The sequence below is a fragment of the Alligator sinensis genome, unplaced genomic scaffold (genome assembly GCF_000455745.1).
Source record: "Alligator sinensis unplaced genomic scaffold, ASM45574v1 scaffold599_1, whole genome shotgun sequence".
Lineage (NCBI taxonomy): Eukaryota > Metazoa > Chordata > Crocodylia > Alligatoridae > Alligator > Alligator sinensis.
This window is the reverse complement of record NW_005841968.1, coordinates 1,045,936-1,064,073: the sequence shown is the minus strand read 5'-3', so window position 1 is coordinate 1,064,073 and position 18,138 is coordinate 1,045,936. Positions and strand designations below refer to the sequence as shown.

At 43.7% G+C, this 18,138-nt stretch overlaps 1 protein-coding gene across 9 annotated transcripts in view; it reads left to right on the top strand.

The window, feature by feature from the left end:
* XYLB (xylulokinase) overlaps positions 1 to 15,014 on the top strand; it is a 129,666-nt gene extending 114,652 nt beyond the window's left edge. For 6 of the 9 annotated variants that reach the window (XR_003093315.1, XR_003093318.1, XR_003093319.1 and 3 more), the window contains 3 exons: positions 684 to 771; positions 2,349 to 2,939; positions 3,350 to 3,444. Coding sequence is in view for 1 of the 9 variants with exons in the window: in XM_025200447.1 (XP_025056232.1) it covers positions 684 to 771; positions 3,350 to 3,444; positions 13,617 to 13,691 (258 nt within the window). In the remaining 8 variants the exon portion in view is untranslated. Of the gene's footprint in view, positions 1 to 683; positions 772 to 2,348; positions 2,940 to 3,349; positions 3,445 to 13,616 lie in introns of those variants that run through there. The other 3 variants (XM_025200447.1, XR_003093320.1, XR_003093321.1) reach the window with 3 other exon arrangements.
* The last annotated feature ends 3,124 nt before the right edge of the window (positions 15,015 to 18,138 follow it).

The window sequence follows — 18,138 nt, the reverse complement described above, 5'->3', positions numbered from 1 at the left end:
TGTAGGGAATGGAGACTTGCTGTATCCTTCTAGGTTAGGATTTTCTTAATGTAAAGACGTCGTTAATGGTTGTAGATTTTGTGTAGCCAACTTCTTCCCCACTGTCCTTGCATGCCCCAGTGCTGGTGGTGGTATGTTGGGGACAGAGGATGCAGGCTGGGGTAGGGCACCATGCTGCTTGGGGAACTATAATCCACTTCAACATCTTTTTTTTTTTTTTTTCCCCTTCCCACTTTACTGAGTGGACGTAAACCTGGAAAAGCATAAAATCTGGCCTACCGTTTTCTGTGTTGGGAATGAACAGCTTTGTCCATTGTAAGTCTTGGGTTTGGGAATAACTTTGAGAGGTTGTAGGAGTGCCGACAGTTTTATACATCTTGTATCTGGAGAGCAGAACCCTCTAAGCTTGTAATAAAGGAGTGACACACAGGGGATCTCGCAGGGAGAGCAACTGTACTTCTGGCACCAGCCATCTGACTTGGTGAGTGTCTTGTTACATGTTAAGGGTCCATACCTACTGACAGCCGTGGTCTGTCTCTCAGACTCACTCTAGACCACTGTAGACTCACCAAAGACCTGGTTACCAATTGCTGCAGCCATGTGTTTTACTTTGCAATACTAGGGGACTACTTACTCTCCAGCCTTTTATGTTCACAGGTAACTGATGCTTTTGCTCTTCCTAGGTCCTGTCTGATGTGTTCAACACCCCAGTATACACTATCGATACCGCTAACTCTGCCTGTCTTGGCTGTGCTTACAGAGCAATTCATGGTAAGCTTGCACTGAAAAGCAGTCTGAGCGCCCTGTTTGTTAAATTTCCATATAACCAATTTCCATGATTTCAGTTAAAGATCAGGCCCAGTTACAGTGGGTGCATTGACATGTGAAATTAGTGTGATTTAATAAATGCCACCACAGTTTGTGCTGGAGTTTATTGCTCCTGGGTGCAGTGTTTACATGTGCACCTGGGACCGCAGCACATTGAGCTGGGTTGGAGCAGCCCCAGCTAGCAGGGAGCCCAGGGGGTCAGCCTGCCAGCCTGGGGCTCCTCTGCCCTGGCTCCGTGTGCTGCAGAGGGGCTGGCTGGGGCATGAAGGTACTACAGTGCAGGGCTAGCTGGCAGGCAGCCCTGCATTGTAGCACCCTCATGCCCCAGCCAGCCCCAGTTACCATCTACGCATGCATTATGGCAGAGTAAATAACTCCGTTGTAGAATAGTGCTTGTCTTGAGCAGCACTGCCGAGCTAGTTTACTGTGGCCTAATACCACCGCGTGTGTAGACAGTAATGCTTTACTGTGGAGCTAATTAGGCAACTCTGCAGTAAGTGTCTTATGTAGATGCCTTATTGTGGGAGAGCAATTGGAGCTTAACTAATTTTTACTGTAGAATCCAGGGTTGGGATCTGTGGGGCAGAGAGTCTGCTTGGTGGAGGATTGAAGATGCAGCAGCACAAACTGCCTGCAACCACCTCTCAGCCAAGGGTGGTGCCTAGTAGTGCCTGAGACCAGCTGAGGAGGGCATGGAGCCTTGGGGTGCTGATCTTCTAACTGCAGAGACTCTCTTACTAATTAAAGCTCCTCTTCCCTTCCTGAATCCACAAGGCCTAGCAATAATTCTGGCGAAATGGGAAGCATTAAAATCAACCTGCATCAATCTTGCAACTTTTTAATGACAAAACAACTGCCAGAATGTACAAGCTGCCCTGAGCTCCACATTCAAGCTGTGTGCACTTCATGGTGTAAAATCATAAATCTCTGGATGTTCTTAAGTGTGTTCAGCCATTTCATTTACTGCAATACATCACTAGTTATAATGCAACAGCCAGAGTCCCAGAAGGAAAGGTGTTAATTAATTTATGTGTATTGATGCAAACACTTGTATGTTAATGATAGCTTCTTAGAGGTTTAATAGAGTTGAATCCCAGGAAGCTCTTTCTCCTTCAGGTATTTTAAAATGCTTTAATAGATCATGACATGAGTTCTTGAATATTTTACTGAACGAGTTAACAAATATGAGCCAGATCCTGAAGCCCTTATTTGGGCAAATTCCCCTGGGCCCCACATGGGTAGTTTTGTCTGTTTAAAGATTTCTGAAATAAATGAATAGGCCTTCTGCTGGTTCAGAGAGGGTGTGATGTTGAGACAGAAGTCTGGCAGAGACAGCAGAGGTGACCACAAAAACATCCGAGTTTTAATTTTAGAAGCAAATTCTGCCTAGGATACATGGTGCAGCCTCCATCGACTGTACTCTTGTATCTGGAGACAGAGCAGAAACTCCGTGTAGCAGAGAACCTGAGTCAGTGATTTTAACATACAAAATGTTCATTTTATTTCTTTAAAAAAAAAAGCTGCAGTGGGTAGTGGAAACAACGGCATCAGATTATCAGCAGGAGCAAAGCATGCTGAGAACACTTCTGCATTTATAGGAATCACATCTCCCAATCTAACTCCAGTCTTGTTCAGAATTTGTCCTCCACTTCAAAGTCAACCCGAACCATTCCAATACCTGCTGTGCTGCAGGCAGCTTCTTTGCCAAGGACTGCAACTTGATGTGTACAGCCTCCATGAAGATATGTGCAGTTCATTTCATACAGCTAGGAGATGGGGATTCCCTGTCACTGTTGTAGTTGTGTTTGAAATCTTTGCTCAAGTCCTTTCTTGACCAAGTCCCTGAGGCACGCTGAGCGTGGTTTTAAATGGCACTTTTGATTGATGCAGCTCAGCTGCCTTGGCCGGGTAGAGGGATTGTGTTCAAGTGAAGACTTGCTAATATAAATGAAATATTGATGGCCATTATAATTTATATCTGCAAATACAGGAATCCACAGTTGGTCCAGGGTTTTTGGCAGGAGTAACAAAGAACACCTGAAATGCCGTACTTTACTCTGTAAGGCAAAGTGCCTCAGTAATTGGATTCCCTCTGATTATACAGCTGCCACGTATGTCCTTATATTTTAATCATTAGTTGCAGCATGGTTTCTTGATATTTTTTCATGCTGCGCCTCTGTGTTTTTTAGGGTGTTTGTCCTTGAATCTCTTCCTCCTCTATTTCCACTGCCTTTTGCTGTATTATTGGTGTCCAGAATGATTTCTGATATTGTTGAACCTGCATCTCTGCTGCTGGTCTATTCTCTCGAGTACAAATTGAATGATTGACAAAAACTCAATCTTGGGAGTCCCCACTTCCTGACTAGTGCATTGGCATGTAAGATCTTTGCCATTTATCCTTCACTTTTGAATACTGACCTGACCAGGGAGAATCAATATAATGTATTAATTTGCCTGTGAGTCAAGGCACATCCCTTATCTTGTTTTTGTGTATTGATCAGGATTGCGATTCTCATTGCAGGGCTGGTGGCAGAGACAAGCGTGTCCTTGGCTGATGTTGTGAAATTAGCACCAGCACCTAGATTAGTTGTTACACCAGCTGCTGGGGCTGATGAGGTGAGTGGGCTTTGCAGTGTTGCCATTTTTCATTTTATTTCCTGCATACTTCAAAGTGTAATGGCTGGTATTAATATTTTTCAGTGAAATGAATGAATTTAGGAGTTGTGTTAATCTAGCATGTATCCTTGTTATACATATAAGGATTATATGTTATAAGTTATATATATAAGGATTGATTTGGGAGATCCTTGCTATAATGACCTTTATAATGCTTAAGTGATCACTACTTCCAATCTGTAAGAGTGAATCGCCCTAAATGGATCTGGCAGAGAGCAAAATCTTCCTTCAAGGAGAGAAAAGGTTATAGTTCAGGTTTAATGCCAAGGCTGGTCAGTCAGGTCCCAACCGTTAATTGACAAAATAGTCTTAATTTGCCTGCAGGCAGCTGACACTGAGACAGGTGTGAATGGACTTGTTTTCTCCCATTGGAAAACATCAGAAAAGATCTCTTCCAGCCTGGTCCTTAACCTTGATCCTCAATTACTGATGAGAGGAACACACATCTTCCCTGATAGCTTTCAGTCTGAACAGCCAAATGATTACTAACTGTGAAGAATGCTCCCTCTAACAAGTTTTCTCTACAGACATCCTTTAATGTTCCCTGTAAAAAATTAAGCTAGTGTTAAGCAGGTAACAGGATTTCATAGTTCATATAAACTGTGGCAAAGCTCGTCTTTGGGACTTCTAATGTCCAATAAAGGCAGTTTTTTCCAGCTGAAGTTCCAAAAAGCCTTAACTTTATTAGAGTTTCCTATGCATAATTTAACATTATATAATAAATCAACAGTATGCAGCAAGAAACCTAGCTAATACTATTTTTAGTTGTAGCTGTCCTGAATCTAAATATCTTCAACATCCACTCATTTCAATTGCCCGCAAACATCTAGACAGCCATGAATCTTGCATTAAAAACCAGATGCACAGTAACTGCAGACATTCAGGCTTTAGAGCTTTTATTTAAATTCTTGGGAACTACTGATCCACAAAATTTCCACCTAAATGGGTGGAGGAATACCAGGCGGGACCAGACATAATGATGGAGAAGTGATCGTGCTGCATCAGTACTTACTAGTAATTTTAATTCTTAAACAGTGTGAGATTATGGCAATCTAATACACGCCCCTTTCAGAAATACTAAAAGTCAGGAACTTAAAACTGCATGATCTGATTTTGCTTACTTGATTGCCTGATATCTTTCCCAAATTTTTAAAAAAGATAAATTAATATTGGAGAGCCCTGCTCTGGCTTTTGTCCCTAGAGATATGACTTTGAGGAACACTTGAAAGGGCACAGGGCTGTCCTCCATGCAAAACGTAGCTCTTCTTACTTGTGTGAATTGGGGCAGGGTCATTATTTTAGGCACACCTCCTATTTAGTACCACCCCCCTTTGCTGTGAAGTTTGAAGTTTTGAGAATGCAGTTACCTCTTACAGAAGTGCAAAAGGAGGAACATAGTCACAGCCTAGCTGGAAATAACAATGGCAAATTCTTCTGCCTCTTTTCCATTTACTCGCATCCAAATAGAGTGGCTGGGAAGCTAAGAAGAGTTAATTATCTCTGTCTCAATGCTCTTCTTCTGCTTTTTTCCACTTGGTTAGACCTGGCTCCCCTCACTCATTTTTTTTATTGGATATGAAATGACATGGAGGCTGTGAATTATTGCCTCAATTGATACTGAGTGCATGATAGAGAAGGTAGTGACCAAGCGGCAGGCTGAAGAATAACCATTTCTGCACTTGGGTTTTATGTCCCAGCTGCATCCCATTAAAAACAGCTTCTTGCAATTACAAATTCCACACCAATTTCCTTCTCCCTGTCCTGTAATTTTACAGTTGATAGTGGATTCCCTGGCTAGTTTCATGGCTGTGAAACTGCAGAAAGCCAGAGGGCCTGTCAGTAATACAGTGTGTTAGCATGCACAGTGCAGTAAAAATTCATAATGTGATGAGTCAGTTTGGTTTGGGTTTTTTTGCAGGGCTGCATCTCCCTGTCTGTCCGATTTCATTCTGTCGAGTTTAGTGGCTTTTGCTTAAATGACGGTTCTTTTTATAAACTTCAAAGTCACCCTGAGGTTAAGATCTGCCGCACTCAAGGAGCTCTTGTAAGGCAGCCTGGCTAACCGAAGTGAAGTTGCCCCGATCACTTCCCTTCGTGATCATGCAAGGGCCAGACCTCGGCAGCAGAGGGAGAAACAGGTCAGAGCTCAGGAGTCTGGTTTGGTTTCATCCTTCCTTTGACTCAGGTTTTCAGCAGCAGGCACAGGTCCTGGGAAGGAGGAAACCTGATTGCGGATGGAAGTGAAACACTACATCTGAGTTCATTTAAATCCTGAATAGGAAGGTCTGTGTACATACAGTGGAACCTGGTTCCTCCTGTTGTAGTATGCTTAGGTTCCCCTGTGGATGTGAAGGGTGTGGGAAGGTCATTTGACACAGAGTCATTTGCCCCTTATAGGTAATGCTTTGTTACATTACCTGTACAGAGGCTGAGGATCATCTGCAGTCTTTGCACTTACTTAAATGCAAGAGCCTGTGGGTTTAATGTTGCCAGCTATACCAAAGAGGAGGAGGTGAGCTCAGGACTGGCCTATTCTTAGGCACTGGCTTGTGTCCCTTCTGGTAATTAGTGGTAACAGCTGGCTCCCCCTGCATTGCTAGGGGGTCTGAGGCCTGCCATGATCCCTGTGTCTCTGCATCACTCCTGGACTGCTCGGGCAAATGAGACACAGAGAGCCATTAAACTAAGAACATAGCTCTTGCAAGAGGTAGTGGGTTAATAATGGAAGTCCCTTAAGGAACAGCTGTCATAGCACCCTTGCGAGCATCCCTTACAGGACACCACCCAGGTTGGGAGGGACCATTTCTGAGGGGATGAATCATTCTCCGTAGTCCAAATCATGAATCTCTCTTACCTAGTAACCCTGTAGTGTAAAACAGCTTGCCACTAGGCCTACTTCCCATGAAATAGGTGATGGAACAAATTCATAAAATATTAGAAAATGTGGTAACCTTTGGTTACTACCTACCTAGGGTGAACTCAACACACTAGAGAGGAGATCTGATGAGCTATTTGCCTATCTTAAAAATAAAGGAAACTTACTTCCTTCAGAGCTCTTAAGGAAGAAGATTAATCAGAACCACTAGGCATGACAGAAATAACCAGGAGACCTTCTAACAATAAGTATATGCTAACAGACAGTAAGAATCCATTATTACGGCATTAAAATGCAGCTCTATTTTAGTAATCTATTAAAAGCAGAGATGCTTGGCTTGTTAGTTAATTAAGCAAAAAGGCATAAGAGGGAATATGATTATCTGGAGATAATCACATCTCTGGTGTTTTTACAAGCCATGTACCTATGAAGTAGTGTAAGATTTGTTTTAGTGCCATTGTGCAGGGAAGCATTGGAAGGATGCGGTGCAGTCCACTATGCTGAAGCTGTATAGCTTTTAATTGTGTCCTCTGTTCCATTCATAAATTTTGGATAGATCCAGTCCTTGTTGGCTGTTATAATACATTAGAGGGGTGTGGTAATGGAGCAGCTTGTATTGTTGACTATATTATTATCACTAACTATAGTATTTTTCACCCAGAAGGCCCTCCATTGTGCCAACTACTGCCTAAATAAGGGAGAAGAAAATACCCCCTGCTGTAGAAAGTTCACAACCTAATTTTGGGATGAGGTGCAGCAGGAGGATGAAGTGTGGGTCAGAGAGCAAAGACAGACTTCAGATTAGAATAGATAACTACCTGTCTCAGAGTGTCAGAGTCATTTTAATCCTAAAATGAGTTTATTTTGCATCAAAGACAGTAGACTTAGTCTGAACTGATCCTGTACTGTACTATAACAGTTTATTATTGTGGTATTTTTATGAAGTTGTTGAGCCCTGGGAATGTGAGAGACTGCCAGGGGGTGCATCTACACATGCTATTAATGTGAAGCAATAAACTCTGGTGCAGTTTGCGCCGGAGTTTATTGCTCCTAGGTGCTGCATTTAAACGTGTGTCTGGGACCACAGCATGTTGAGTTGGGTCAGAGCAGCTCCAGCTGGCAGGGGGTCTGGAGTGGGGAAGGGGGTTTAGCCTGTCAGCCTGGGGCTGCTCCAACCCAGCCTAATGTGCTGTGGAGGCACTAGGGGCACTAGGGTGCTATGTTATGGGGCTAGCCAGCCCCATCAGCATCTACATGTGCATTGTGGTGCATGAAATAATGCGACCATAGGATAGTACTTGTAAACACCCTACGGTGATGTTTATTAGTTTACTGTGGCCTAATAGGGTCACACGTGTAGAAGCTGAGACTTTACTGCAGAGCTAATTAGTCAGGTCTGCAGTAAACGTCTTGTGTAGACTCCCCCAGTGCGCAGCCAAATAATCCCAGTGATGAAATCTAGAGTTTGGCATGGCAGCTCTCAAAGCCATGCCTAAGGATCACTGTACTGCTGCAGAGTTGGCTCTAAAGATAAGGAAGAGGGTGGGCAGTAAGAAAGTGAAGACAACATAGGCAAATAATGAGCTTCATGTTGTGATACGTGTGATTGCTTTTGTTTAATATTATGCTTTGAGACTGTGACAAAGAGGGAATTTATGTTCCGGCATGTTTATGCGTCCGTGAGTGTTCTTGATTTCTGTTGGGCCTTGGTTATAAAAAATAAACCTCTATAATTAATTTCAGGAGGATTTTTCTGAAGGCAATTAGGGGGCTTTATCAGCACCGATCTCAATAGAATGGAAGTACTGGCTGCAGAAGGAATAATCCTCTGCGGGCGCCTCTACACGAGATGTTTACTGTGCAGTTGACTAATTAGGTGCACAGTAAACATCTCAGTGTCTGCACGTGTGGAGTCTGGAGTAAACTAATTTACTCCTCAGCAGGATAGTACTTGTAAAACACAAAACAAAACTCCACAGCATCGCATGTGTAGACACTGCCTGACTGGTGGGACACGAGGGTATTTCAGTGGGGGGGCCCCCTGCCAGCGAGCCTCACGCTGAAGCTCCCTCATGCCCCAGCCAGCCCCTCTGCAGCACACTGAGCTGGGAGGAGCAGCTCTGGGTTGGCAGGATGACCCCCCCAGGCTCTTTGCCAGCCAAGGCTGCTCTGTCCAGTCTCCACATGATGCACATGAATAAACTGTGGAGCTTATTGCTCTGGAGGTTATTGAGGTGCTGTAATTGCACATGTAGATGTCCCGTATGAACATAACCACATATATGCCCTAGGTGAGACCCTCAACTGGTTGAAATCAGCTGCCATTCTGGCTCACCACTTACGAGCCTGCGTATAAAATACCAGTCACCAAAACCTGCATTGCAAGGGACCGTGTTGTGCCAGTAGTATCTAATCTTCAGAACTCTTCAGTGAAGTCAGTACAAGGCAAGAGTTCCTGATCTATTTTGTACCACTTCCCTGCTTCCCAGCATCTTACAACCTGCCTTCTCATCCAAGCCCATCTGCAGTAATTGGATTTCCTCGGGGCCTGTGAGCCCTTAGCTTGGGAACCACTGCTCTCTGCATAGGAATGAATTTTGCTGAAAGTGAACGGAAGTAAAGCAGGAGAAATAGTTCCCACCCCCCTCCATTCATACAGTGTAGGTATAATGTAGATTGCAGCACTTGTTCACAGTGATGGCTGGGAAACCTGCTGCAGATGCTTGAAATTTGCCAATTGGCAAGCATAGTGTTCAAGCCCTGTAAAACAGTGAAAAACATTGCATCGCTAAATGCAGCTGTTCATTTGTCTTGACGCATTTTAATTTGGAGTGACGTATCCCCGACAATACTTCATAGCATGTTAGGAACCATGCTGCTATATATTTTGTGGAAATGATGTGGTGTAAGTACGAGACCTGCTTTCTTAGTAACACAGTGCTCTTGGTAGCAATACAGTGCTCCTCTATTAAATCCTTGCTGAAGAGTCTGGTGTGGCCGCCAGGGTTCATCAAATGTACAGATTAGTTTAGTGAGAATTAGTGAGGCTTGACCGGAGATGTTTCAGTAAATTAAAAAGCTGTTTTGTATGATGCAGTGATACTTCTGATACAACTGTAACTGTTTGCTCAGTAGTTTGTATGCTCCTGAAATATATATATATGCATGCATGTATGTATTATGTGTGTGTGTGTGTGTGTGTGTGTGTGTGTGTGTGTGTGTGTGTATATATATATATATATATATGTATATATATAATTTGAGAAAAACGGGGACAACAGCATTCTTCTGGGTGTGAGGTCGTAGTTCTTGATAGCTGCATATTCAACAGGCACTGAGAGCAGTTTGGCACACAGTACATGGAAGGCATTCATAGAGACGCTTATAATTAGATGCAGTGTGATGTGCTTTGAACTTTCATAGCTGCTTTTATCCAAAGATCTCTTTCTTCTCATTGTATAGATAGGAGGAATCGGGGCACTGAAAAGTTAAATGAGTTGCCTACGGTCATGGAGTCAGCCAGCAGCAGAGAGAGGAATATAGCTCAGGTTTCCTGATTCTTAGTTTGATGCTCTAATCATGAACTAAAAGCATGAACTAAAACATGTTCTTATGTCCTTGGATCAACAAGGTTACAACCTACACCCCTGAACTAAAACATACAGTTAAAAACCCTACCAATATTCATGTCCTAGAGAAGGCTTCAGCAAGTGTAAAGAGTATATTCTTACCCACCACTGACCTATTATAGGCTTACTTTTGTATATTCATTCTATACTTCCCTCTGATGTCTTTAACTTGCTGTGGAAATTTGCTTCAACTCTGCAACAACTTACTGGCAAGGAGCAGAATTAATCAAAGCAGGCTTCTCTTTTGCTGAATTTAGCCAGCGAGTTGCTCTTAACTGTCATACTGGAGAGTAAGAAATTTGGTGCTGAACTCCAGGAACAAAAAGATAAATCCCGGCATCACTGGTCAGATTAAAACAATTACTCAGGGGAAGGGGAACTCCAGAACTGAAGACCTTGCAGTCAACTGAAACAAAAGGTCAAAGCATCACAATTTTTTTTGTTTTTTTCAAATGCAACAGAAACTTAAACTATTTTTCCTTCTTGTGACAAGTTCATAGAATCATAGAAAAGGAGGGCTGGAAGGGTCAGGAGTCCAGCCCCTTGCTCAAATTTAAATCATCCCTTTCTAAACCATCCTAGATATGTGTTTATCTAACCCAATTGCAAAAATTTCCAAGGACAGGTATTTTATAACCTCTCTAGATAATCTGTTCTAATGTCTAACCTCCCCTGCAGTGAGAAACTTCCTGCTAATATCCAACCTAAATTTCCCTTGCAGCAATTTAAGACTGTTACTCCTTGTCCCCTGTGGCCACAGAGAACAGACTAACATCATTCTCTTCATAGCCACTCTTCAGGCATTTGAAGATTGCTGTTGAATCCCCCCTCAGTCTTTTCTTCTCTAGACTGAATCGTCCCAGCTATTCCAATTTTTGCTTGTAAATTGTGTTTCTTAGACCTCTGAATTTTTTTCTTGCTCACTGCTGGACCCTTTCTAATCTGTCCACATCTTCCTTGAAGTGTGGTACTATGAACTGGATACTTTACTCTGGATGAGGCCGTACCAGTGCCAAATAGAGTGGAAGAATCACTTCCTTTGATTCGTAAGTGATGCTTCTATTAATACTATCCAGTATACTATTGACTTTGCAACAAGAGGACACTATTATTGGCTGTTGTTCAGTTTATGGTCCACGATGACCCACAGGTTCTTTCTTGTAGTACTGCAGTCTACCTGATCATTCCTCAGTTTGTATTTGTGCACATAATTGTTCCAACCTAAGTGTAGGACTTTGCACTTGTCCTACTGAATTTCATTCACTTAATTTCCCACTAGTTCTCCAGTTTATCAAGGGCATTCACAATCCTGATCCTACCCTCCAGTGTGTGCAGTTGCTCTTGGCTTAGTGTCAGCTGCAAATTTGGTTTGGGTGCAGGTTAGAGTTTGAGCCTTTCAGGGTAGGATTCGATGGCACCAAACTTTTTTCAGCTGGCCTTGTAAACTTTTAGTGACATGTGATGAAAATCTTGTGCAATCAGCTGATTCATAGATGTTAGGGCCAGAAGGGGCCTCAATAGATCATCGAGTCCGATCCCCTGCCATGGGCAGGAAAGAGTCTAATGTCCAGTCTAAATCTGCTCTCTGCTAGCTTGTGGCCATTATTTCTTGTAACCCCCGGGGGTGCCTTGGTGAATAAATACTCACCAATTCCCTTCTGTGCCCCGATGATGAACTTATAGGCAGCCACAAGGTTGCCTCTCAACCTTCTCTTGCGGAGGCTGAAAAGGTCCAGTTTCTCTAGTCTCTCGTCGTAGGGCTTGGTCTGCAGGCCCTTAACCATACGAGTGGCCCTTCTCTGGACCCTCTCCAGGTTATCCACATCCCTCTTGAAGTGTGGCGCCCAGAATTGCACGCAGTACTCCAACTGCGGTCTGACCAGCGCCCGATAGAGGGGAAGTATCACCTCCTTGGATCTGTTTGTCATGCATCTGCTGATGCACGCTAAAGTGCCATTAGCTTTTCTGATGGCTTCGTCACACTGCCGACTCATGTTCATCTTGGAGTCCACTAGGACTCCAAGATCCCTTTCCACTTCCTTGCTGCCAAGCAGGTCATTTCCTAGGCAGTAGGTATGCTGGACATTTTTCCTCCCTAGGTGCAGCACTTTGCATTTCTCCTTGTTAAATTGAGTTCTGTTGTTTTCTGCCCACTTGTTCAACCTGTCCAGGTCTGCCTGTAGTTGTTCCCTGCCCTCTGGTGTGTCCACTTCTCCCCACGGTTTTGTATCATCCGCAGACTTGGACAGAGTACACTTCACTCCCTCGTCCAAGTCAGTGATGAAGACATTGAAGAGTATCGGCCCAAGGACAGAGCCCTGCAGGACCCCACTGCCCATGCCCTTCCAAGTTGATACTGACCCATCCACCGCCACTCTCTGGGTGCGACCCTCTAGCCACTTTGCCACCTGCCGGACTGTGTAATCATCCAAGTCACAGCCTCTTAATTTGTTCAACAGTATGGGGTGGGATACCGTATCGAAGGCCTTCCTGAAGTCTAAGTAAACGATGTCTACCCCTACTCCTGCATCCAGGTATTTTGTAACGTGGTCATAAAAAGAGACTAGATTAGTCAGGCATTTTGTGAGGATTCTGACTGCTTTGAATCTGTAGGAACAACAATATTTTTTTTCCTGGTGTTTAGCCAAGATACAGAACAGTAGAGCATATTTAAGAGGGGATTTGAATCCATTGGTTTTACGTTTTGTAGTCACAACAAACCCGAGGCCACTTCCAGCAGCCTCAGGACAGGATGCTTGTGGGGTTGCTTGTGACCCCTCCATCCGGGCAGAGATTGTAATGAAGGATTTGGGGTAAGACAATGGGAATAGTAGTATAACGGAGGGGAGGCAACCAAGGCAAAGGCACTGTTATGCCTCTGAATGGAAATGTGGACAAGGGCCTGCATAGCTTTATGCAAATCCTGGAGGCTGGACTAGCACCATTGGCACAGAGTGGCTACATGCTAAGAAACAAAAGATAAGAAGTCAGAGGCAGAGTTGTAAAGATAAGAAACAAAAGATAAGAAGTCAGAGGCAGAGGTGGAAAGAATGATCTTAGGAAGCTCGCATTAGTGTAGCGAAGAAGAGAGGAAGGGATAAGTGTGCGTATAACGGGGTGATATGGTTGGAATGACAGGCGAGAGAGTATCTTAGTCATAGTGTTTGAATATCCTGAGGATTTCAGTGTGGATGTTGGGGGCCAGGGAGGAGGAAGAAAACAGTCAGGGCATGGGTTTTTGTCAGGTGGCTAGGAAGATCATTACAGAGGAGGACATATTAAACTGTGTGTCTTGTGACCTTACTTGTTGCTTACCTCCCCTTGGATTAATGATTTCTGCATATCACAAGAGCACGGAACAAAAATGTACTACATCTTCACAATAGCAACGTCACTGTATATCGTAAAATTAAGCTGTGAAAGAGCTGTGAAAATAGGCCATGAAAAACAGGGGGGAAAGAGGAGTATTTGTTCCTGAGGGAATTTTGGAGAGACTCCAGTCAAGGGAAGGGTAACTACTGTGGATCGTTCAAACTGCAGAATGTTTTAAAATGTACCTTTTTGAACACGTTCATGTATGCTTCTCTCTCTCTCTCTCTCTTTTTAAGGTCTATCTTCCTCTTCTGAAAAGATACGCAGAACTTGAACAAAAGGTGCTCTACAATCCAACCTCATCTAGTTAAACAACAAAGAAAAATCTCGCCTGTGGAGTTGGCTGCCAAGAAGATTGTAAAAAAGCTTATCAGAATTGACTGAATTTGTTTAAGCCAGTCTTCCGTGCTACATACCTGAAACAGTCTAATTAATACAAATCAAAATGGTTATTTTTAATGTTGGCAATGGAAAGATTGTGAAAGATTTACATCGTACTTGAATCTATTCAGGTGGTTGTGTGCGTTGTCCGGTTCCTTTCAGAACCGCGCTGAGCATGTTGTTTTATCTGGATAATTCTGCCAGTCTGTCTGTCCATCTCTCTCTGTTGGCATGTCTGCCTGCTTTGAGTGTCCGTGTCTCACCTTCGCTGGGCCTACCTATTTGTATATCTGTTTTTCTACTGTATCTTTTTCTTTCAACCTATCAATGTTATCTGTACATTTTCTCTCTCTCTCTGTCATAACTGTCTTTCTGTATATCTGTCTGTTATATTTGTACCAGTGTTCACTTAACATAAAGTCCACAGAAAATAACAGCTGTTGAATTTTCTTGGCCTTTTTTTTTAAATAGGAGCTTTATGCGTTATACAGGTGGATACATATTTATGAAAATCCTGTGTGGGATCCCCAAAGGAACAATTTCCTTATTAGGTGGTGGTATGGTGAGTCCACTTAGATCAAGATGGAACATCACATGCAAACTTTTGGGGTTGCATGTATATAAGGTGGAAACTTCAAAAGGTGGAGGAGGAATGAGGGAGGGGGAGTAGGAAGGAAGAAGTTTAAATAAAGTGAAACCTTATGAACAATGTTTCTCCCTCCTCCTCGCTTTTGGGGAAAGCAGAGAGGGATAGTTTTTGCTGCTCACTGGCTTTAGAGAATGTTGCTTACCTGCTGCCTCTATCTTGGATATCCTGGCTGGAGAGTTATGCTCGCTATTCTGTGCGTTCGAGTATGAGTAAAGGGTCACACTTGGAACATCTCATCAGACCATGAAGATGGCCCCTACATTCAACAGGCCTTTCCCCTTTTTTTGATGACACCAAGCAAAATCAGTGAGTTGCCTTGCTCTGACTTTACTCTTGTGCTAGTGAAATACGAAATCCAAGAAACCTTGCTGAGACCGTCTTCTTCTAAAACAACAGATGTTTCTGCAAGAGATGGGCATAAGCCAGAGCTTTGGATTTTAAATATCTGTTACCTTTGCAGAGCAAGAACTTTATGTTTGTATATGATTGTACAGTTCCTACTGCAGCAATGAGGCTTTTGCACACTACAGTGATATGTAAATGATACACACCAAAAACCCACATTAAAGAACTGTTTGGGTTGCAAAGGCGATGCTCCCAAGTTGGGAAATGTTAAAAATAAAGTTGCTTGTACAGCTTTAATTCAGCCCTCTTGTGCATATGCACTAGGACAACCTTTGCCAACAGGACCACGTGGTATTTCTTCTCTCCTTAGTACACAGGATAGATGTGTTTTGGGGGTGAATCAGGGTTGTGTGGTGAAGAGGAGTGTTGCAGGTAGTCTTGCCTCATTTCTTGCAGAAGTTAGGAGGTATGTAAGGAGTGAGATGGGGATTTGCACAAAAAGAAAGGATGGCCACATGCTTAAGGCAATTGAATACTGCCCTGCAGAATTGGATTCTCTCCATCACTGTATCTGATTTTGGACAGGTCGTGTCAACCAACTTCCATCATGTGACAACTTATTGATATCCACGTTGTCCTTTATGTCCATTGCACAAAACTGCCACTTGAGGTAATAAGGAACTGGCAGCAGTAGCTGACTTTTTTTCTGAATGGGCCTGGAAAGATGGCATGTTTACACTGGCACTGTCAGCTGCCCTGAACCTTTTTGATGAGGGCTACATAGAAATCAAATAAATAAATATAATTGGATTTTATACCAGTGGAAAAATGGATGATATAATTTCCTACACTCTGGTATCTTTGGCCAATTTAATATAGAATCAGAGGTAAAACTACAGTGGTGCAAGTAACACTGATATAGGTATCGTCTGTTTACAGCTTTTCCAAGATAGCTGTGCAGTAATAGCATCTATTTCCTGCAGCTGCACTGGGATAACTGTTCATGTCTGCTGCAGAGCCCAGTTTTATTTACATTGATTTATAACGTGGATACATTGAGTTACACTGGTGAAAAATGTCTCTTACAGGATCTCTGTGGGCCACCCTGAATGGGGATGGGACACTTTGCAGGGGGTATTACAGATGTTAGCTGACTGAGAAATGTTGAGACCCAGGGATCTTGGGTTCCATTATAAGCTTGGAGGGGTCACGGACACAGACTCTTTTGCCCCTTCCTCTCCACCCAGAAATGATCCCTCCAGGCCAATGCCACAGATCACAGAGCAGTGCAATACGGGATGCATGTCTGAAGCAGCAGAAAAGTCTAAAGAGTATTTTCAACAAACGATTTGCTTTGCTTTGCGTTTGCTTTGTGCTTGTCCTATAGAAGGAGAGGGAAGTGGAATGTTTTAGACTGAATTCAAATGTAGAGGCAAGTGGGGAAGTCCCATTATACCATACAAACAAAAGACACAAGGGTATGATTCTGTACTGTTTAGCACGTTATTTAAGTGGTTTAGAGCATTATGCCCTTGCAATGTGGGCATAAAATGCTGCTGAATGTGAATGGTGCCATCTTACTGATGCTTTACACTTACTTTGCACAAGAAAGATGGTGTACAATGCAATGTACAAGGTAGTAGAGCCAGTAGGCTATGGGTCAGAATGTCCCAGCTCAGGTTAGAGGTGAGGAGGTAGGTGCTGGGATCTAGTTGCTATCACTGCTTCTCTCCACCATGGCATGGATGGGGTGGGTGGGAGGCAGGAACTGTCTGCTGCCAAATTCTGCTGCAGCCCCACATCCACATGCCAGATTCAATGGATCTGTGGTAGGTTGCCAGCCCCTACAGTAGAGCATTGGCTGTCTTTCCCTACATGTTATCTGAACCCTATGGCTAGGGACAGACATTCAAAAAGCCTGAGCCTGAATTGATTCAATCTTTGCAGGTTAGTCTGACCTGGCTAGGCTAAATCATTTTGTAACTGCACAGACATCCTACAGTGGCTCATGCCTGCAGTGGCTCAGGCTAGAAGCGGGGTGGCGGGGGGCGGTGCTAGAGCAGCCCTCCCTTCCCTTCTATAGTGCTGAGCTGAGGGGACATGGAGGACACTCTGATAGGGGTGTGTTCCCCCCACCTCCTGACCCTGCCCAGCAGGGAATTGATAACAAGTATTTATCACCCCTAACTCAGTGTTTATTACCCCATTAAGAAAACAGAGGGACAGCACCAGCTACCTGTTGATTCTCCCTTTGTCCCATCTGCCACAGCATGGACCATAGCCATCATGTGGTCTGCTAGCTACTGTTGATGTGTCTGTAAGTCAGAGGGGATGGGGACAGGGACAGGAAGGAGCAGGCAAATATCTGCAATCTCTGCCGAGCTCCAGCCAGAGAGCAGAGGGGCGGGGCCAGCTCTGCTGTGGAGCAGAGAGCCCCGCCAAGCTCAGAGAGCATGCCAGGATGCGGGGAGAGTCTGGTTTAACTTAAACCAGAAAGGGGTCTGGGACAGACATTGCATAAACTGGTTTGACCCAAATCAGTTAAGTCTGACACTGCATTCAACCAGGCTTATCTCAAACCGGTTTTAGCCATTTTCAAACTGGTTTACGTGCACTGAACATCTGTTCTATTACAGGTTTAAACCAGTTTCTGATCACTTAAACTGGTTTATGTGTAATGTCTGTCCCTAGCCCATTGGCAATGCATAGGGGGTGCATGTGGGTGCATGTGCACCCCCTGAAATTGGCCGTGCACCCCCTGGAAACACCAGCTGTGAAACCAGAAGTGCCGGCGGAAGTATACTTCCGGTTTCATTGCTGATGATTTTGGGCTTGGCGATTGGCCACTAGGGACCCCCTCCCCTGGTCAGCGATCTGGTGTCGCACCCAGACTCGGGAGGCACCAGTCGCCCATGCCCTACCCTATTTGTATAATTCTTCTCTTGGCTTGTGATTGCAATAATCCCAGCCTCCACTCACTCTGATTGCTTTCGTCATATCCCAAAACAGCCTCTTTGGTCAATCAGTGGCAGAGCTTTGAATCATTCTTCCTATCAGAATGTATGATTTTTTTTTTCCAGAGATTTCCCTGCCTCCCAATTTATTTCACCTTTTCATATGCCCAGGCATGAGGTTGTAGCTTCTACTTCTTTCTTCCATGAAGTGTGTTCTAGGTTCTAAGGGCTCCTTTTCCTTGATATTTTATTGAGCAAGTCTGTCTCCTGTTCAGAGCCATTCTTGTTACACATTTTACTTTGCTTGTCTTGATCGTCTCAGCATCTTAAATACTTTCTTGGGAAGTCTAAAGGAACTCTTCCAGTTGTTCTGTATCGTAGGCTATTTCTTCAGTTCTGTGTATGCAAATTCACTTTGTTCTCTTTCCC